The sequence below is a fragment of the Bufo gargarizans genome, chromosome 3 (assembly GCF_014858855.1).
Source record: "Bufo gargarizans isolate SCDJY-AF-19 chromosome 3, ASM1485885v1, whole genome shotgun sequence".
Classification (NCBI taxonomy): Eukaryota; Metazoa; Chordata; class Amphibia; order Anura; family Bufonidae; genus Bufo; species Bufo gargarizans.
In genome coordinates, this window is record NC_058082.1 from 244,887,761 (window position 1) to 244,911,254 (window position 23,494).

Sequence of the window (23,494 nt, forward strand, 5' to 3'; positions counted from 1 at the left end):
TCATTGGCACTGCCCACTGCGCCACCAATGTTTATTATACTGGGGGGGGCCCTCACTCAATGTTTATTATACTGGGGGGGGGCCGCACTCAATGTTTATTATACTGGGGGGGGCCCCACTCAATGTATATTATACGGGGGGGGGGCGCACTGCGCCACCAATGTTAATACAAATGCAGGAAGTGGGTGCCGGAGTGAAATAGCCGGCACACGACCTCTATGATAGGGGGCTGCGATCAGCGGCAGTTAACCCCTAAGGTGCCGCTCCCTGTCATAGAAGTCGGGTGCCGGCTATTTGATTCCGGCACCCGACTCCTGTATTTGTATTACAGGTCAGTTTTCATCATTGGTGGCGCAGTGGCCACAGCCCCTCCCCTCCTCCTCCCATGTCTCTTCTTATTGGCGGAGGTGACAGCAGCAGCACGGGGGGGAGGGAGAGAGCCCCCCCCCGCCCCCGCCTCTATGGAAGCGCCGACGCCGTCCCTGCCTATAGTTAGTTGCGGGCCGGCGCGGGGGGCCCCTAAGGACTTGGGGGCCCGGGGGCAATTGCCCCCCTTGCCTCTATGGAAGCGCCGGCCCTGGTCCAACCGCTACTCCGATGCCTCCATTCTGTGTCAGTCATTGAACTGGTTGCCCGTACACTATATAATCCAATTGAAACTGCTCGTCCTCAACCACAAAGCTCCCCACAGTGCTGCACCCCCCTACATCTCTTCTCTCATCTCTGCCTACCTCCTACTTGTGCCCTTTGTTCAGCCAATGAATTACGACTGACTTACACAATAATCCGAACCTCTTATTCCCGGCTCCAAGACTTCTCCAGAGCTGCACCGATTCTCTGAAAGCCCTACTCCAAGAAATTAGGTAAAATCACAATATCTAATATCATCTTTTTAGGGTGGCCTATCACATCCCCTGATCTAACTCCTCTCCATATAGCCCATTTTATCATTTCCTGAACCTGATCCTCCACCAAACTCTCCACTGCACTCATGCACCCAGAAGCACTTCATATATTGGCTGCTGACCGGATCATGCAGCTTTATATCTGCTCCCTTATTCTCCCAAGATGGCTGGACCATTGTATAAAACAAGCACTTAGCTTTTGTGTCACCCCTATCTCCTCATAGATTGTAAGCTCTTGCGAGCAGGGTCCTCATTCCTCTTGTTGTAATTATTGACTTGTCTGTTGCTATGTTATTTATGGCTGTTTGTACATGAACCCCTGAACTGTAAAGCACTGTGGAATATGAGTTACCTACTTATACGTAAATGTACTGTAGTCTGCCTTACTATCCAATATAGGTCTTTCTCCCCATACCTCGAGAAGCCCCTCCTGAACCCTGGCATACTCTGTCCTCAGATGCTCTATTATGCACTCCTAGGAGTTTTATCCCTTCCTTTCTTACACACTGTCTCATGTTGTTTCAGTCCTTTGGTGGGTGGCGTGGTACTTGGGGCCAACCGGTGGCAGCTCTCTCTGCCGCAGATATGCCCTGACTACCCCGCCAGCCAATAACAGAGATTCTATGGCTTGTTTCCACAACAGATGTTTCTGTGTGTTAGTATATTCTGGGGCCATCCCATCTTCCTTGGCCGCAGTCTGCACCGCCCACAGTATTAGCACTTACATACCTATACCGAGCACTGTTGCTCTTAGTGCTACTGAACATGATTTAGCTCCTTGGACCATTTATAATATATGTGACTGTAACATTGTTGTATGAAACCTTCAGATAGCCTTTTTTTCATGTTTTATTTCATGAGTTGTATAACCATGTATTTATGCACCTATTTATATTATCATGTATCATTGATTTTGATTGATGGCCGCCATATGAATTTTTCTTTTTGTATATTATGTCTTGTCAGCCTGATGAAGGGCGATTATTAAGCCTGAAACGTTGCAACTGACATACCACCTATTCCGGCTGAAATAACATGAAATAAAATCATTAATTATCACCACTTAAGGAGTGCTGTCTAAATATTTGTGACACTTACAGTTCTCGAGGTGGAGCTATAGAACACAACCCGGACGTGTACCCACCCTTGCCATTCTATGTAAAGAGTGCTGTGGCCTATTTACTTGAAAATATCAGTTATTTTGAGCATCAGTTATGATCAGTGTGCATAATTTGTGTCACTTTTTTCAGTAGTTTTCTGCTTTTATTTACGTTCCTCTGAGACAAAGGAAGAACAGAAAGCTAAACGTTGAAGTGAATGTGACCTGACTTGTACCCTGCTCTGTACTGATGAGGGACAAGAACCCAAATTATTGCATCCAATAATGGGTATCACTAATTTAGCTGGTATGAACTAATTTTAATCACATTTCACAAATTAGCAACTTTTTACAGGGTTAATCACTGTTTGACATGCTATGCATCTGATTCATATCTTCTGTATCATTCTCTTAAGACACAAAGATATGGTCAGCAACTGCAGGTTCTTTGGTCCTTTTTAGTAGTTATAACAATTGATAAGAAGTCAATGTGGAAAGCTGCATATATTACTCCTGGTGAATGCAAGCACTGACATTGCTTTAACCATGAAAGAAGTACCCCGAACATTTAGATCTTCCTACTCACTCATCAGGACTCCAGTCCTCTCAGGGTTAATTAGCATGGTTAAAATCATTGCATTTGACAATACATGTGCACAGTTCAAATACAGTCAGTTCCATAAATATTGGGACATTGACACAATTCTAACATTTTTGGCTCTATACACCACCACAATGGATTTGAAATGAAACAAACAAGATGTGCTTTAACTGCAGACTGTCAGATTTAATTTGAGGGTATTTACATCCAAATTAGGTGAACGGTGTAGGAATTACAACAGTTTGCATATGTGCCTCCCACTTTTTAAGGTACCAAAGTAATGGGACAATTGGCTTCTCAGCTGTTCCATGGCCAGGTGTGTGTTATTCCCTCACTATCCCAACTGCAATGAGCAGATAAAAGGTCCAGAGTTCATTTCAAGTGTGCTATTTGCATTTGGAATCTGTTGCTGTCAACTCTCAAGATGAGATCCAAAGAGCTGTCAGTATGAATGAAACAAACCCATAAGAGAGATAGCAAAAACATTAAGCATGGCCAAAACAACTGTTTGGAACATTCTTCAAAAGAAGAAACGCACCGGTGAGTTCAGCAACACCAAAGACCCGGAAGACTACGGAAAACAACTGTGGTGGATGACCGAAGAATTCTTTCCCTGGTGAAGAAAACACCCTTCACAACAGTTGGCCAGATCACGAGCACTCTCCAGGAGGTAGGTGTGTGTGTGTCAAAGTCAACAATCAAGAGAAGACTTTACCAGAGTGAATACAGAGGGTTCACCACAAGATGTAAACCATTGATGAGCCTCAAAAACAGAAAGGCCAGATTAGAGTTTGCCACAACATCTAAAAAAAACTTCACAGTTCTGGAACAACATCCTATGGACAGATGAGACCAAGATCAACTTGTACCAGAGTGATGGGAACATAAGAGTATGGAGAAGGAAAGGAACTGCTCATGATCCTAAGCATACCACCTCATCAGTGAAGCATGGTGGTGGTAGTATCATGGCGTGGGCATGTATGGCTGCCAATGGAACTGGTTCTCTTGTATTTATTGATGATGTGACTGCTGACAAAAGCAGGATGAATTCTGAAGTGTTTCAGGCAATATTATCTGCTCACATTCAGCCAAATGCTTCCGAACTCATTGGACGACGCTTTACAGTGCAGATGGACAATGACCCAAAGCATTCTGCAAAAGCAACCAAAGAGTTTTTTAAGGGAAAGAAGTGGAATGTTATGCAATGGCCAAGTCAATCGCCTGACCTGAATCCGATTGAGCATGCATTTCACTTGCTGAAGACAAAACTGAAGGGAAAATGCCCCAAGAACAAGCAGGAACTGAAGACAGTTGCAGTAGAGGCCTGGCAGAGCATCACCAGGGATGAAACCCAGCGTCTGGTGATGTCTATGCGTTCCAGACTTCAGGCTGTAATTGACTGCAAAGGATTTGCAACCAAGTATTAATAAGTGAAAGTTTGATTTATGATTATTATTCTGTCCCATTACTTTCGGTCCCCTAACAAGTGGGAGGAACATATTCCTACACAGTTCACCTGATTTGGATGTAAATACCATCAAATTAAAGCTGACAGTCTGTAGTTAAAGCACATCTTGTTTGCTTCATTTCAAATCCATTGTGGTGGTGTATAGAGCCACAAATGTTAGAATTGTGTCAATGTCCCAATATTTATGGACCTAACTGTATTTATACACGATTGGCAATTTTCTTTTCTGTGGATGTGGTTAAACAATTTACCCGAAAAACTGGTGACATTGAACTAAAGGAAAGTCAGCCTAGCTGATAAAAGATTCATTAACAGGCAGATAATTGTTTTAATAATTCACAAGTTTCGAGCCTTGTCTTTGTTTCTCAACAATTCTTTTGAGATGTTGCTGGGTCATTAAAACATCATTAAAGTAACTTTAATTCCTTGTACAAGACTTCGATTACTAAGAAAGATGCAGAACACAAGCTGGGTTTTACAGTTTATTTTAGATATTATTTTGGAGGATATTTTTTCCGCCCTATGGCAGTAGTATAAATATTTCTTACCATAAAACTGAATACACTGGAAGTTTGCGTAAAACAAGTTGCAGATGACAAAAAGAGAATAATGCTGGATATGGCAATCAATAAAATCCCAATTGTGTTTACGGAAAGTACAGCTAAAATAGAATTTCACTTAAATTTTTATTCCACTGCAAACATTGTCTGATCAGTGGGAGTCAATTGACTCTAATGGGCTACCCTGGTGTTATGGCACCTAGTAGAGCAACACAGATGTGGTTAAGGTATCATAGGACAAACCAGAATCAATGTGATATTTATGGTATATTCTGTTACCATGCCATACATGTATTTTATAGAGATACTTTATCAATTGTTGAAAAATATTTATTTACAACTAAAAAGGTGTATTTCAGGAGCAGATGATGTCACAATGGTTAGCAATGGATACCTGTGACTTTTTTCCGGCTCACGTCAGAACTAAAATAGTGGGCAGGGAAGGCTGCGGGCAGGCAGACCGGTCTCATTTATCATTTTCTACGGTTGTTTTAGGCATAGAAAATGTTCTAAATGTAAGCCAGCTAAGGAAGCTGTCTTATATTTAGAACTAGTGCTGAATGTGCCAAAGTATTGGAGAGGCCGGCACCTCTTTATAATGGCTTTAGATGCCGGTCTTAAAAAATGTGCCCCTATGTGTATTTGGTATCACTGTAATCATAGTGGCAGGGAACAAAGTTATAATGTTATTTATGCTGAAAAATGAACACTAAACAATTTCTAACGTAAAAACTCTATGGCAGCATTGCTGTTTTTTTCCCCATCCCCTGCCAGAAAGAGTTAATAAAAGTTAACCAGTAAGTTATGTGTAACCCAAAATGGTGCCATTACAAATGACAACTTGTCCCGAAAGAAAACAAGCCCTCATACAGCTATATCAATTGAAAAGAATGAAAAAAATCGCTTGGTCACTAAGGCCCAACACAGGCTGGTTACTAATGGGCTAAAAAAAGCTGTAAAGACAGATATTTCTTGTCACTTTTGTAAAACGGCAAGAAAACCAGCTTAACATAGGAGGCAGTATGATAAGCAAATAGTTCCCCTAACAGCTCAGACGGCCGTATGCGTTTTGCGTACCGCAATTTACGTATCCGCAAAACACGTATACCGGCCCGTGTGGACCGCACATAGCCGTAACTCTTATAGAAATTGCCTATTCTTGTCTGCAATTGCGGACAAGAATAGGACATGCTCTATATTTTTTGCAGGGCCACGGACCGGAACAATGGATGCGAACAGCACACGGTGTGCTGTCCGCATCCTTTGCGGCCCCATTGAAATGAATAGGTCTGCACCTGTTCCGCAAAAATGCGGAACGGGTTTGGAACAAAACATATGGCCGTCTGAATGAGCCCTAAGAGTAATAGTGCCACATACAGTGTCCCCTAAAAAGCTGTAAGTGTAGATGTTGATACAGTTGAATGTAACCTTTGCCTAGAGAAACTGTGATAGCTACTTCTTGCATTGGTCTTGATAAATATTGGCCCAATATTCATATTTGTACCGTCACATTACAAGTGGGTGGATTAAAAAAAAAATTAGTCTTATTTTCAGAGCAGTGAAAGAGTTTATTCATATGCAGCAGATTTGTCTCACAAATGTCTGTGACTGCCCCATTAAACTGAATGCTCCTTGCATGTTCTTCTTTTCAAAACCAAAAATTTGAGATTAAAAGAATTGTTTGCCTGATAAAGATGAGGGAATTGATTCTACATAAATCAAATTTGTCCCGAATTTTCCAAAAATTCGAATTCCAAATGAAGCCAATATTTTGGTGATTTATTGCGCAAAGAGAACCACAATTTTACATATCAAATTCAGTACACTAATGAGAAAAACAGGGCAGGAAGTGTGTAGATAAAAGATCTGCTGAACCTAAAATGGGCCCGGGCTGGCAGGTTTGCCCATAATGCCTTGCAGTCAGCCTGACAGGCAATCAGGATGGTCGATATTAACTTATCTAATAGGCTCTATGTAAGGTCCACTATTCTCAGCTCAGCCACTGATGTGATAGGACATGTTTGTCACAGGCACAGCAATTGAAGACACTTTAGCGTCTTACAGGTACAGTGTTAGGGATTAGGAAGATTATTTAGTTAGGTTGACTGAATTACTTAACATAAAGACAGCTAGAGATAGGATAGGGTGAATTAGTTCATTTTGTATGTTACAGGGCTTGAGCTGTTCACCTATCTATCTATCTAGCTAGAGCCAGCTAACAGCCCAATTAAGAAAAGAAAAACTGTCTGATGATACTTTAAGCATAGTAGTTGCACTGGAAACTGTACAATTGTGCCTTTTTCCCAAAAAACATGTTGCAAAGCTTCTACAGTTAATAAGTAAACAAAAGGCATATTTTTCAGCATCACTGGCACCAATTATTTTTTTGCTGCAGGCATTATGCAATTGCCCCATGTGTTTCTCCAAAGCTATATAGGATATTATATCTGAGGAAGAAGATGATTCACATTCTAAAAGCATTTTAAATGTGTCTAACAAATATAGACTAATTGACATTGGAGCATTTCATTTCACAAACTATGAATCAGTATTAAATAAAATATGAGTAAGCGCAATCATTTGTACAACTATTATGACATTTGACCTTCTCTATGCAGTCTTGCAATAACTATGCCATAGCAAATGATACATTGTCAACATGAATTAAAGAATTAATGACATCCTTTTAGCTTGCAGGAGGTGCATTATTTCAATGTATACATTCTTAAATGTTTCTAATATCTCTTTCTCTGCATTTGGTGCAGGTGGTCCCTCTGAAGGGAAGTTAGTCCCAGGAGACCAAATCATAATGATAAATGAGGAGCCTGTCAGCAGTGCCCCAAGGGAGCGAGTGATCGACCTTGTCAGGTAAGTGATATGTTTTCTCCTTTTAATTCACCATACCCAGCAATAGCCTTGTGTCTGTTGCCACTAGTGATAAAACATTAATGCACATCACAAATTATCTTTTTCTTGGATAGGCACTCAGAATACTGAGCAGCTGGGAATTCAAATTGCATTGTCAGAGAGATGAGCCTTTTAGTCATTTAGATAATGTAATAATTTCTGGAACTGTTGAAGCTTTTGGTTACAAAACTAAAAAAGTTCCTGGCACTACAAGGATAACAGTGATTTTCCACAATGCTAAGAAAAGATTCCCGCTAGGACACAGGATATTTGTAATAATTGGCACCTATGGTTATTACAAGCAAAGGGATTTAGGCCAATAGATGCGAGATTACTCACAAACACAACAGCTTCAAGCTATCATTTACCAATGCCAGCACCTGCTAAAAAATAACTCCAGCCACACACAGATGACAAATGTTTAGAGCAGGAAGATTCCACGTTACTTTTACACACTTCTTTCAAAACAGTAATTTTCCACTTTTTATTTTATTTTACTGCCTTTACGGTGAATTCACATGCAGCAGATTTATTTTAAACATTTTGCAACTGTTCCATTCACCTAATTTAAGAGGGATTAAAGGGGTTTTCTAGCCTTGATCTTAAAGGGAGCAGCGCTGTAGTAATGAGCTCCCTGTGCTACAAAGTTAATGGAGCTATGTAGTTCTGGCACCGACATCCAGCGATTAAACTACACCCTATAGCTGATAAGTGTTGGGCGCGAATATTCGAATCGCTAATTTTAATCGTGAATATCACCAAGATTTTGAATATAGTGCTATATATTCGTCTTCGAGAATATTCTAGATTTTATTTTCATCTGAACCCATGATCCCTCCCTGCTTCTTGCTTGTGGGCCAATGAGAAGGCTGCAATGTTTTTGTCTGAGCTTAGCAACATCCCTAGCAACCAATAGGAAAGTTGCCTACCCCTTACCATATAAGAACCTCCCAGCAGCCATTTTCTACCGTTTTTTGCAGTTCTGAGAGAGACAGCAGCATCATTACTGTGCTCTGTGCTTTCCACTCATTATATTAGATAGTTAGTTAGCTTATATATATAATACAGATAGTGGGAGATAGTCAGTGTAGGTTATATTGTGATAGAGTAGGTTCTGCTGTCCATACATACATCCTACATACATAGTGCTGTGATGTCACAGGTTCACAACAATACATAGTGCACCAAAGTCATATATGCAGTAATATATAGTCAGTCCTGCTAAAATGTTTCATGTATTGCTCCAAAATTTGTGCATTATTAATTTCCAATTTGTGCAAATATATTGGAGCACTCTATCTGTATATGAAGCTATCGAATGTTCTGCCATGCCAACCAGTCTCAGGAAACTTCTAGCAGTTTGAAAAATATAGCAAAAGTAACCCACGCCTGTATTGCGCGTGCAATACACGCATATTGCATTGCCAATTTTCGCAATCAAGAAAATAATGGCGAATTAGCGAATTTATGACGAATATTTGCTAAATATCGCAAATTCGAACATTGCCCCCTGACGCTCATCACTATAGCTGATCAGTAGGGATGTGAGGTGTTGTAAAAGCTGGACAACCCCTTTAATATTTGATTACCTAGTTAATTAAGAGGGGCTACTAGTTGATTACCTAGTAATCTAGGGTAGAAGAGGAATATATTATTTATTTCCCAGCTAGTCAAAGTCTAGACATGCAGAAAAGTAATCAATTTTTATGATAATCTTTGATTATTCATATGACAAGTATATGAACATCCAAGGTCAATAGCGTTGCTCTGAGAAGCCTACCAGAATTATCTGTTTTCTCTATTTCTGCCTCTCAGAAACGGGATTATGGTAAATCAGATGAAAGCAGAAAAAAATAACCTTGATTCTCACAACTGGTGTACTGTATCAGATGTTCTACATTTACATTCTGAAGTATAGAGAACAACCATGAAATGTTGCTGAAAATAGAGCATATTCAAAGCTGTAGATATTATCTATGGAATTTATCATTTACCATCCACGCCAGTTTTCTGGCATGAAAAAGTTGCAAACCTCATGAGTGTGACTTTTTAAATGCCATTGCTCTTAAATATAGGTGCAAGTAGCATTTCTACACTACCTTTGCCACTTTCTCTAAAAGGGGGCACAGCGAGGGGAGGGGAAGCAGGCGTGGCAAAATTATCTTCTTTCACTCCAGTTCTCTGGCATACAATAAGGCTGCACTCTATGGCAGCTCTGGGCTACCGTAGATTTCAGTCTAGTCATACAGATTGCCGGAGGATGTGCCTAATTTATGAGAGCTGTGTGCCTTGTAATAAATTAGTTTCATCCTCCAGCAGCGCAGTGAATATCATAGACCATGTTTTTCGAGAGTTTTTATAAAAACAGTTGTCACTTAAGATCAAATAGTATATACTGCAGCCCTCTTAACCTCCATTCTCTAAGATGAAATTACTGTATATAATAAATGCAGCTAGCATACTTGATTTCATTATATGCCTAATGCACAAAAGTTCATATGTTCTATATGAGTGGATCATTCATCATTACAGTACTAGGTTAATTAAAATACTTCTTTTTCTGATCTTAGTTCCAGCTTTACTAGAAAGAAAACAAATATCACTGTAAACAGAAAAAAAAATAGAAGTCTAAGGGCTCATAACTACGGTCATGTGCAGTGCATGAGGCCTAAAATGAATAGCTTACATGTCCAGCATATTTAAATATTAGGTTAACCCTGCTGCATTTCCATTTGCTGTATAAAGGTTGATATTAGATCATCAACACTTCTGTGCAAATAACCAGACACTAAGCCAGAATGGAATCCTAGGAGAATTTAGCTGAGGCCTGTAGACTTCTGAATACTGCCCTGAATCATTCAAAATTTTAATACAGATTTTTCTACATACAAACTGGGATACATTGCTCAAAGTTAAATATATTTAAATATACACACCCTTTAAGCATTTTAAAAGGGTTTTATTGGAGTTCGATATTGATGAGCTATTCTCAGAATAGCTCATCAATATTTGATTGGTAAGGATTTGACACCCAGCACTCCTGCCATCAGCTGCTTGAAGAGGCTGCAACATTACGGTAAGTGCTGCAGCATCTTCACAGTATAGCAAGCACAGCACCATACATTGTATAGTGACTGTGCTTGGTATTGCAGCCCAGGACCATTAATTTGCATCGGACTGAGCTGCAAATAAGCTATGTAACCAATGAACTGTCATCACAACCTAGAAAGAGGCCACAGCTCTGACTGGAGCAAAATACTGATCAGCGTGGATGTCAGGAGTCAGACCCCCACAGATCTAATATTGATGACCTGGCTATTTCCCGTGGATTTACACAGAATTCAACTGAAAAAAATGGCCTATCATGGACCATTTATAATATTTGCATCTTCCTAGGTGGCAGAGTGGCCTTTGAGTCCCCTTAGGCACTGCAGCCTAGGTGGAACTGCTATTTCTGTTCCTCTTATATCTGCTCCAGGATTGCCTTTAAAGGGGCTGTGTCACCAAAGACATTGGTGAGCTATAACTAGACCCCATTCTAAGAACCTGCACCTCTAGAATGGGGCCCCAAAGTAAAATGGAATGGTGGCCATGCTTGCATGGTATGCTCTTCATTCACTTCTCGCTTGGCTATTTTGGGAAGTCCCATAGAAATTAATAGAAAGCTCAACACACAGGCATGGCCACCACTCCATTCACCTTTATGAAACAGCCGGAAACAGTCAAGCTCTTTTTGGAGCTACCGTAGAAATGAATAGAGAACACACGGTGCAAGCACAGCTACTGCTTCAATCACCTCTATGGGACTGCTTGTTATAGCCAAGCCAGCATTCAGCAATTTTCAGAAGTCCCATAGAAATGAATGGAGTGTGGCAGCCATGTGCAGCTGTTCTCTGTTCACTTTGGGGGTCCCATTCTGGAGATAGGAGCAGGTCCCAGTGTCACGCTTCAGTGTGGGAGGAAAACACCACACAATGCATAGGAAGGAAGGGGGAAACAGGGAATCACGCCTCAGAACTAGGGAAGGAAGATGGACACCTCCTATTGAAAACCCTAACCAAAAATCCTGACTGACTACCAGTATGAACAGACCCTAAAGGTAGGTCAGTTCATACGCAGGAATATCTAGAGTCCTATCTAGCCCTATAGGACCCTGGTACTAATGGCATGGACAAGACTACCTGTTCCTTCGAAAGGAAGGATGAACAGGAGTCTACTTCAGGCCTAATACAAACAATAGGGAAATGCAACACACAGAACACAAACCAAATACAAAAGGGAAAGGAAAAACTTAACGTCAAAGAGGCTCTGGAAACCCCAGGTATCACTATGAAACCTGATGAAATCCCCGAAACGCGTTGCTTCTATTAAACCAAGAATATTTCTTGCACTAAGATCGTCTTCTCCAGTGTTTTGCGCCAAGGCAGAAACCTTCTCTTCTTACTGAAAATTATTTTCTGGGGGATTGGACACCCCACGAAAAGAAAAAGAAAATTTGCGGCTGCAGTCCTGGATAAAAGACCCTATCTCTACTAAGTCTACAGTAGAGTTGTGCCTATTCTAGCACAACCCTACAAGGTGAGTGTGGATAATTCCCACTATATTAATTTGTTTGGCTAAACAATATTACCCTATTGTGTGCTCCTTTTTTATTTATTTTTTTCCCTCATCCGGAGGGGAATCTAGATCTGTCCTTGACAAAAGACAAACAATCCACAGGCACAGAAGCTATAAACCGCACAGCATAGTGTGAAAAGCAACTATAAATAAGGAAGGTTAAATGACTACATAAGCAACACCTGAGGCAAGGTGTGTGGCCATTACCAGAAACAAAACAGGCACCTATTGATCCACAAGTAAAACCTGTAAGATCAAACCACATGTTGCCAGTCTCACAGATCTCCTGCCACTCACTTTTCGCCGGGACGTCTGTATGTCTCGGTATGTCCTTGACACCCAGAGATGAGACCTGCACCTATCTGACATTGGTGACATATCATAGCCATATGCCACCTTTAATAGAAAATCAAAAGAATGGTAAGACATGGAACCCACATTATGTTAAATATGTTTTATTTCACACTCACAGTAGATGAAACAGAACTGTTACTGCAGAGAAGATATAAAGGTAATGATTAATGGAGCATTAAAAATAGTTATTTCCTGCAAGCCTACCATAGTATTACCTTATATAATAATCTCTACAGTGAAGTAAATCTTCATGCAGACATGTCTATAAAATGAATATAGAATTACTATTATACATACTTGTTTATTTCTACCAAACTGCCTGGGGCCAAAACTGCAAGAAATTACCTTTTCCTTTGTTGTTTTGTTGCCCAGTACATTATCGGCTTGTTTTCCAAGGAAAACTCACAAAACAATAAGAGTAGCTTGTAGACCTTTGCTTTTCACTGTTCTGTAATAAATAAAAAGGTGTTCTTGCTATTATAAAAAAATTGGATTTACGAGGCCTATAGAGCTGCTTCCGACCATGCATTTTTAATAGGTTAATACATGAAAAGAACATTTCTTTCTCTTCTTAGAATAGAATACTGTAAAGAGAATACTTAACTAATGGGTAATAGGAGCCTTAACTGTCTATTGCTCTTCATAACATCTACAGGTGAAACAAAAAAAAATTCAATATCGTGCAAAAGTCCATTTATTTCAGTAATGCAAATTAAAAGGAATTGCATTAATGCAGCTTAAAATTAGAATTTTGCGAAAAGGTTCAATATTCTAGGCTCAAAGTGTCACACTCTAGTCAGCTAATTAATCCATACCCTCTGAGCAAATGGTACCTGAGATTGTGACTTTGGGGTTTCATAAGCTGTAAGCCATAATCATCCAGATTATAACAAATAAAGGCTTGAAATATCTCGCTTTGCATATAATGAGTCTATCTCATATATTAGTTCCACCTTTTAAGTTGCATTACTGAAATAAATGAACTTTAAACAATATTCAAATTTTTCAAGTTTCACCTGTATATTGAGCGTTTTATATGTTATATTGAGTATCAAAGTTCTGACATGTAATGAGTAGTCCACTTTTAAAAATAGTTACACCTAAAAATAAAGACCATCTTAAGTTGTGAAAACTGCAATAATTCTAACACAAAGTCATGTAAGAAAAGCAGCACAATGGGGGAGATTTATTAATACTGATTCAGGGCGCAAGACAAAATCTGTTGAAAGCTTGAAGCAACACAAGGTTGAACCTGCCATTATCTTCTTCTATAGAAATGGAAGAAAAGAACATTGCACAACATTTTCAGGAATTAAGCTGAATCCTGTCCCTTTTTTTTCCAACATCTTTTTATTTGATGAAAAAAGCAGAGTATGAAATGAATAAATATGATGTTGATATATGATAATAGTAAATTGATAAATCTGTCACAATGAGTTCTCTAAATACATTTATGAAAATTTTCACCGCTGAGGTTGCATATGCCATAAGGTACCCAAGTCTGATTTGTATGAAAACGTGTATAGGTGGCATTAAATACAGTCAGTTATGACTGTGGATTATTCAAAAGATGAATTCAGTAGGTAAATGTATTTGGAAATAACCTGGCATAGATAAATATAGCAAAAATAACATGAATTTTTCAAAAAGGTTGTTGGAGAATGTTTATGCATCTGTAGTTATTTCATAAAGTCCTTTGATCACAGCAGTATGGGCATTGTTTGAATCAAGTAGCCTTGGATATAAAGGAGGGGTGAGGACAGGAGGGGCAATAGAGTGACATGTGGATTAGCAGGTTTGTAGACATAGTGACCATGATGCACCTTCACTGTATCTGTAACATGGCGAACAATGAGAACTTCCTGTTTTAACCCAGGAATAAGGATTTAAAGCTACAAATGGCTGAACTTTGATGGGAGAATATTCTCAAGAGCACTGCATGTTGGGATCTGGCATGTTATTGTTACATATCTTCTCCAATATCATTGCTTATGGCTTTACTTATTGCATCCTGTATTTACTAGCACAGTCTCTACCCATATCTGGCTATATTTTATTATATATATAAGAAATAGCATAATCATATTTTATAAAACTTTCCTACCAGGGACGCAGTAAATGTACCACAATAGGTTTCAGTGCTAGCCACTGGAGTCCACAGTGTTTATGAGCATTGTCTCCAACTGCACACCCACTTCTGATTAACAACTTTCTCTCTTTGCACAGTAAAGGGAGAAAGCTGTCAATCAGCAGTGGGATTGCTGGGATGAATGCAAGGTCGTGAATGCTAGGTTTCCAGTGCTTGACTCGTGCTGCATCTGATAAACAGTGATTTTATAAAACACTACGGCAAGAAACAAATGAGTGACAGAGCTGGAACCAGGAAATCTGTCAGTACTCTAAAATAAAAAGGCATAAACCGTGTGACAGCTTCCCTTTAAAGGCAAATCCCTCATTACAAAGGTTCTTATCTTGTTGTTGATCCGAGTGATATTCAGTGACATCTAAGTGCAAAATGAGGAATTGGTTAGAGCATACCAAAACTGTTTTATATTTTTTTAAACTGTTACAAATGCTGAAGGCTCTGTATAACACATTGATGCAGGGATACCAATACTGATGTGCTATGCCAGGCTTTAGCGGAGCGGGGACAAGCAGGAGCAGCGATGTGCTATGCAGAGCTCCTGTCATGGCTACTGTGTACTAACTCTGTATGCACTGCAGTGAAAAGCTCTATAGAAAGGCCTGAACTTAAGTGATGAGCGGCAGGGGCAATATTCAAATTTGCGATATTTAGCGAATATGCTTGATTGCTAAAATCGGCAATGTAATATGCGCGTATTGCGCGCGCAATACAGGCGTGGATCACTGTTGCTACATTTTTCAAGCTGCTAGAAGTTTCCTGAGACTGGAGAAAATGGTTGGCACGGCAGAACATTACAATAGCTTTGTATGCAGATAGATTCCTCCAAAATATTTGCGATTGCGCAAATCGGCAATTATTGATGCGCATATTTTGGGCAATACATGCAACTTCACATTTTAGCAGGTCTGACTACATATTAGTGATTGGAGCACTAAGTATTGTTGTGAACTTGTGACATCACAGCACTATGTCTGTAGCATGTATGTATGGACAGCAGAACCTATCAGCTACACTATATCAGGATATAGCCTACACTGACTATCTCCCACTAACTATCTATATTATATATAAGCTAATTAACTAACTATCTAATGTAATGAGTGGAAAGCACAGAGCACAGCAATGTCACTGCTGTCTCTCTCAGATCTGCAAAATACTGCATACAAGGGCTGCTGGGGAGGTTATTATATAGTAAGGGGTAGGCAACTTTCCTATTGGTTGCTAGGGATGTTGCTAAGCTCAGACAAAGACATTGCAGCCTTCTCATTGGCCCACAAGCAAGAAGGGATGTTACTGATGAAAAAAAATCTAGAATATTCGAGAATATCAATATATAGCACTATATTCTAAATATTTGCGAATTCTCGAAGTGGCGATATTCGCGATTAAAATTCGCAATTCGAATATTCGTGCACAACACTACTGAACTTCAGGGGCCTGTTTTGCTAATAAAAAAAAATATATAAAAAATTATTTTAGGGCATTTGTAAGAGTTTGAAAAACTTTGTAAAAGTTTAGGTACACTTTAATTTTCAATCAGGTTCATGAGATTTATTCAGAAGATCAACTCACCACAACTTTTTCTGCCGCACTGGTTGTAGGAAGAACAAGTTATCCTTTTCTGCAGCCCAATGAGACAATAGTTTCCTGAATGTAAAAAGAGTATTTTCTTATGTGGGCTATATATGGTGTGAGGCAGTGACAGGCCTCATATACGAGGTATGTGTCTCCGAGAATGGTACAGGAAGCATATTATAGGGGATGCACCTGAGACGTGCCACCAAGGTACTCAGCCTTAGTGGAGTGGAAGCCACTAGCTAGCGTTTCCACTGTTGCTACCTAGTATAGCTAATTCGGGCCTGGCTTTTACTGGGAGTAAGCATAGAGCAGGGTGAGTGCTTACTCCCCACGATCCACTCCAGGGTTTATACATGGACCATATCCACAATTGTGTTTTAAAAGTGAGCAGGTGGAAGCAGGGTTGGTCTGTTGAGTGAGAGGCTTCAGATCACACACTGCAAGTTACATGTAAAGACAACACTGGCCTGTAAACTGATTACCTGACCAGGCTGCGATCTGGCTGTAACTGAACTGTAAGTTTGCTGGAGAGACTTTGTTGTGTCCCTGCCTTTCTTCAAAACTGGTCATAGGAGTCCACAGCATTACAATGGGTATAGCAGGAGCACAGCAATGGAATTGCACTTACCCCATAGTCACACAGTCAGTGATTCCCATCAGTAATTGGGAGCCAAAATAGAAGGGGTTCCCCCACCAAGATAAGGTATAAGAGAGGTATTTGCACCTGTTTAGAGTTTTTGATTGGCACCCAGCTCACAATTACTGATGGAAATCACAGACTAAACAGTGATTTGTGAATAAGGTCATAAGTACATGAAAATCAGCCGTTCAGATTTTGTCTAAAACCAGGATTCAGCTTTCTGAAATCTAAAATTTTTTATTTTTCCAGAGGGTCAAAGTTATGCTTATCACTAGAGCAAAATGATTTTAGAAATTGCTACTTTTTGTAATAAAACATTAGTTGGAACTGGCAATATACCTAATATGAGGAACACTGTGTTGCCTCTAAAGAAAAAGTCAATTTATTTTTAAAATAGTCAATTTCCCCTTTTGAAGTTTTGTATTTCTACTTCAGCAAAATTCCGTAGCATAAAATATTTGCTGATTGTTGCATCTTTTCTTCTATTTTTGGATCTACTTATTTGTTTATTTGTGAATGTTCTTTATATTGGTTTGCTAAATTACATGGAATGGGTCTCTCTCTGAGACCAATTTACACATCTAATTATAGGACCTTGGATCTTTTTTTCTAGGTAACCCTATCCAGGGATTAGAAAACTAGAACATGAACGCAACTGTTATTTTAAATGGTTTGCTTCCATGAAAGTTCTATAGAATAAAAAGAAAGGCACCATAGCAGGTTCTTCTTTCTAAATGTGTGTGTGTATGTATATTAAAAAATGTTTAAGAGAAGACAATAAGTGTTCAATGACATGACCCCAATCAATATCTAACAAGGTTGAACTGTCAAATTATAGAAAACTTGGATATCAATTCACAGTGATAGTATGAAATACAATCAGTCAAAACTGGCTTAGTTGCCCATAGCAACCAATCAGATTTCATTTTTTAGTTTCCAATGGAACTGTGAAAAATAAAAGATGAATCTGATTGGTTGCTATGGGCAACTAAGCCAGTTTTCCTTTACCCTAGTTTTGATAAATCTCCCGCAATATATTTCACAAATGCATCCCATCCATGTTTACTTAAAGCTATGGCACCATTTAGGGACTTCATTTTGGTCAGTAGATACATTACCCTTAAAATCTGTAACAATAATTCTAAGCTGAAGGGCGCAGTCAAAGGAAAATAAAGCAAAGGACAATTAAACACTGCCCCTAACCTCCGTAGCACTGTTAGTTGCACAAAAGTGATTTTCCATTGGTAGGTCATAATAGTAGTAATGGCCTAAAGTCATGGCTATTTCTGGCATTTTTCCATGTTTACTTGATCATGTTCCATCTCTTGTGTTCATGGCATTCTTTGCTTCTCCATGTCTGCAAATACTCTCTTGCTATTTATGTTATATTATCCAATCTTAATCTGGCACAAGATAAATGCCTGTTCCAAGAACTATATAGACGTGGACAAAATTGTTGGTACCCTTGTGTTAATGAAAGAAAAACTCACAACAGTCACTGAAATAACTTAACTCTGACAAAAGTAATAATAAATAAAAAAAATTACTGAAAATCAGCTAATAAAAATCAGACATTGCTTTTGAATTATGGTTCAACAGAATAATTTATAAAACAAACTAATGAAACTGGCCTGAACAAAAATTATGTCACCCTTAACTTAATATTTTGCTGCACAACCTTTTGAGGCAATCACTGCAATCAAGCGATTTCTGTAACTCTCAATGAGACTTCTGCACCTGTCCATAGGTATTTTGTCCTACTCTTTGTGAGCAAACTGCTCCAGTTGTCTCAGGTTTGAAGGGTCCCTTCCCCAGACTGCATGTTTCAGCTCCATACACAGATGTTCAATAGGATTTAGACCAGGGCTCATAGAAGGCCACTTCGGAATAGCACAATGCTTTGCTCATAGCCATTCTTGGATGTTTTTAGTTGTGCATTTTGGGTCATTATCCTGTTGGAGGACCATGACCTGCAAATGAGACCAAGTTTTTGACACTGGGCAGTGCATTTCGTTCTAGTATGGTAGTCTTGAGATTTCATTGTACCTTGCACAGATTTAAGACACCCTCTGCCAGATGCAGCAAAGCAGCCCCAAAATATATCAGAGCATCCTCCATGCTTCACAGTAGGTGCAATGTTCATTTATTTGCATAAAAAATATAAATGGTGGGTGACCTCAAATAAAACTTAGCTTTTATTGCCCAACTAAAATAAAAACCCAATAACAAATGGTGAATAACGCACACACCAAGTGCAAAAAACAATAGCACACAATAGCATAGATGTTCAAATGCTATTCCCAACAAAGAGGGGGTAGGGGGTAGGGACAGGGGGGTGCTGGGTCTCTTTCCCTAGAAATCCCTCCTCTATCAGGTCCTTACACAGGGGATACCCACACTCACCCTCACGAGGGCTTTACCAATGTGTTGTTCCCTCCTCCTAAATATGTCCCTTGATTGCCTTATGTTGTGCAAGTTGACTGCCCAACTTTGCCAGTGAAAGAGATAGTACAGATGGAGACCTGATACTTAAGGCAAATAGCATAATCATATAGCTTTAGCAATACACATATGATTTCTACCAAAGCGTTTCATCGGCCTATAGCCAACTCATCAGGGGACTCAGAGCAATGTGTTATACTGACATTAAAGCAAAATGACCATCAGATAACAGGTAACACTTGGTATTGTATTTATAGCACAGTGAAACAACCCTCAGATAGTAGGTGAAAATTGAAACTTAGCTTATGGGCAAGGAAGATGGTAACACCACATTTGGTTTGGCACTGTGGTGTGGATTATGCCATCTACTTTTCCCCAGCATAGATGCCCACTGTTTATTCAATAGCTGTCAGTGTTCATCCGGGCCTATGGGAGCAGCGTATGTCAGCAGCACAAGTATGTCCGTGCAGTGGCACTTTTTAGAGCCGACCGCGCTATACTATAGCCCCACCCCCCAGCACATGACCCATCACATGATTGGGAGCCCGTGACGCAATCGCGCATGGGCCATCATGTGATCAGACGGGGTCCGGCACAGCAGTCACAAGATGAATGGTGGGTGTGCCTGATAGGTCCCAGGCACACCCACTCAGTGACGATGCAGGGGAGGCATAAAGAAACGGGAGAGAGGATGTCCATTGAGCGAAAACATCCCTGTCAGTCTCTACAGAATAGCGCTGCATATATCACAGCACTGCAGCATGGTACAATGACTATGCCCAGTTACACAAGGGCTAAAATTGGCATTAATAAAACCCTTAATAGAGTATTCTGTGTCACATTGCTGGTAAATGTACGGCCCTGGGCAATGTATGTGCAAGCTACACAGCCACTACAGTGGTAACACCCACTGAAAGGATGTAGCCACCCATCTTTCTTTTTGGGTGTCCCCCACCGTAGTGGCTGTGGACAAGGTGATCCCTTAAGTTTCTTCCCCTACAAAATGTAATTTCTGATATTTGCGGACTCTATACTGACAGAGTATTCCACAGGATTGCCGCATAGCAAATGTGGTGTCAATATTCAAAAATGGTCCAAAATCAGAGCCTGGAAACTATAGGCCGGTAAGTTTAACCTCTATAGTGGGTAAACTGTTTGAAGGTTTTCTAAGAGATGTTATCTTGGAGTACCTCAATGAAAATAAGCAAATAACGCCATATCAGCATGGCTTCATGAGGGATCGGTCATGTCAAACTAATTTAATCAGTTTCTATGAGGAGGCAAGTTCTAGACTTGACCGCGGCGAATCAATGAATGTCGTATATCTGGACTTCTCCAAAGCATTTGATACTGTACCACATAAAAGGTTAGTACATAAAATGAGAATGCTTGGACTGTAGGAAAATGTCTGTATGTCGGTAAGAAACTGGCTCAGTGATAGAAAACTGAGGGTGGTTATTAGTGGTACACACTCAGATTGCGTCACTGTCACTAGTGGGGTAACTCAGGGGTCAGTATTGGGCCCTATTTTCTTCAATAAATTTATTAATGATCTTGTAGAAGGCTTGCAGAGTAAAATATCAATTTTTGCAGATGACACTAAACTATGTCAAGTAATTAACACGGAAGAGGACAGTATACTACTACAGATGGATCTGGATAGATTGGAAGCTTGGGCAGATAAGTGGCAGATGAGGTTTAACACTGAAAAAAATATAAGGTTATGCACATGGGAAGGAATAATGCAAGTCACCAGTACATACTAAAATGGTAAAAACAATTGGTAACACTGACATGGAAATGACCTAGGAATTTTAATGAACAGCAAACTAAGCTGCAGAAACCAGTGTCAAGCAGCTGCTGCCATGGCCAATAAGATAATGGTTTGCATCAAAAGGGGCATAGATGCCCGTGATGAGAACATAGTCCTGCCACTTTACAAATCACTAGTCAGACCACACATGGAGTACTGTGTACAGTTCTGGGCTCCTGTGAACAAGGCAGAAATGGCAGAGCTGGAGAGGGTTTAGAAGGGGGCAACTTAAGTAATAACTGGAATGGGTGGACTACAGTTCTTTGAAAGATTATAAAATTAGGGTTATTCACTTTAGAAAAAAGATGATCTAATAACTATGTATACATATATCAGGGGTCAGTACAGAGATCTCTGCCATCATCTATTTATCCCCAGGACTGTGACTGTGACGAGGGGGCATCCTCTGCGTCTGGAGGAAAGAAGGTTTGTACACAAACATAGAAAAGGATTCTTTACAGTAAGAGCAGTGAGACTATGGAACTCTCTGCCTGAGGAGCTGGTGACGGTGAATTCACTAAAAGAGTTCAAGACGGGCCTGGAGTGTATTAATATTACAGGTTATAGTTACTAGAGATGGGTCGTTGATCCAGGGAGTTAGGGTACTTTCACACTTGCATTAAACTTTTCCGGTATTGAGTTCCGTCCTAGGGGCTTAATACTGGAAAAAAAACTGATCAGTTTTATCCTAATGCATTCTGAATGGAGAGCAATCCGTTCAGTATGCATCAGGATGTCTTCAGTTCAGTCACTGTATGGTTTTTGGACGGAGAAAATACCACAGCATGCAGCAGTATTTTCTCAGTCCAAAATTCCGGAACACTTGCCGGAATGATGGATTCGGCATTATTTTCCATTGAAATGCATTAATGCTGGAAAGTGTTCTGGAAAAACAGATCCGGTTTTAAGGTCTGTGCATGCGCAGACCTTTAAAAATGTGAAAAAGATAAATACCGGATCCGTTTTTCCGGATGACAACCAGAGAGACGGACCCGGTATTGCAATGCATTTGTGAGACGGATCCGCATCTGGATCCGACTACAAATGGTATTTGTTTGCATACAGATTGCATAGAGATTGCGACTAAACTGCCTGCCGGAATCCAACAGCGCAAGTGTGAAAGTACCCTTATTCTGATTGCCTGATTGGAGTCGGGAAGGAATTTTTTCCCCTAAAGTGGGGACATTTTTTTTTTTTTGCCTTTTTCTGGATCAACTTGCAGGATAACAGGCTAAACTGGATGGATAGATGTCTTTTTTTCAGCCTTATAAACTATGTAAATATGTTTCTTTGTACTAGAAAACAAGGTGTATACAGTCTTTTATCTTTAGTTCTACTGAACAAGGAAGATTATATGTCTGTAACATACAGAGGCTTCCAGCCTGCCTCTTTTCACCACTCCATTCTCTATGTGGATGTGCCCTACATATCACTGCCCATCAGCCCACCCATCTGACTTGTTACACGCAGACATCTTAAGAGCTCAGTAGAAAGCTAAAGAGTAAGACAGACTCTTCTTAGGGTACTTTCACACTAGCGGCAGGGGACTCCGGCAGGCTGTTCCGGCGGGTGAACAGCATGTCGGATCCGTCCTGCTGCTAGTTTACGTGTACCCCCGGACTGCCGCTCCATCCCCATTGACTATAATGGGGGTGGAGGTGGAGTTCCGGCGGCAGCGCACGCCGAGAGGCAGCCGGACTAAAAGTACTGCATATGTTCCCAATGTCTGATATACTTAGAATGTAGCCACCCTCCATTCATTTCTATTGGACTGCAGAAAATATTGAAGCGGCGCGCTCTGATATTTTTAGAAGTACCATTGAAATTAATAGGAAGCACACAGTGCAAGTGCGGCCACTGCTCCATTCACTTCTATGGGGCTGAAGGAAATAGCCGAGCCAGCGCTTGGCTATATTCTGCAATCCCATAGAAATAATTGGAGGGCAGCCGCGCATGTATGAGTATACCTGTCAGACATTGGGGGCATATCCAAGCGATATGCCTCCAATGTCCAAGATATGAATAGCTCTTTAACTGTTGGACCTACATCTAAACTGTCCAATACTACTATGTCCTCCACTACTGCTACTGAAGTTGAGGAAGCAGAATACTCTGTTTATCTATGTTCTGTTAGTCTCCACCCGCTAACATAGAAAACAATTTTAGATTTAGAGATAGAGAAAAAAAACTGCTAAAATGCCAGCTAAAGTCATATAATGGCAAAAATAGTGTTCTTCCTCATGCCCAAACACATGGCATAGAAAAATTAGGTGAAAAGTACTATGGGGTAGGTTTGCACAAACCTTGCTCCATCTCACCCTCTTTGCGGTTGACCCTGTTCCATTCCTGGCCAGTTCCTGAGAC

General features: G+C 40.1%; 1 protein-coding gene across 3 annotated transcripts in view; it reads left to right on the forward strand.

The window, feature by feature from the left end:
- FRMPD4 (FERM and PDZ domain containing 4) overlaps positions 1-23,494 on the forward strand; it is a 553,304-nt gene that overhangs the window by 435,930 nt on the left and 93,880 nt on the right. For all 3 annotated transcript variants that reach the window (XM_044286281.1, XM_044286283.1, XM_044286282.1), the window contains one exon: positions 7,399-7,501. In XM_044286281.1, the coding sequence (XP_044142216.1) occupies positions 7,399-7,501 (103 nt within the window). The remainder of the gene's footprint in view (positions 1-7,398; positions 7,502-23,494) is intronic.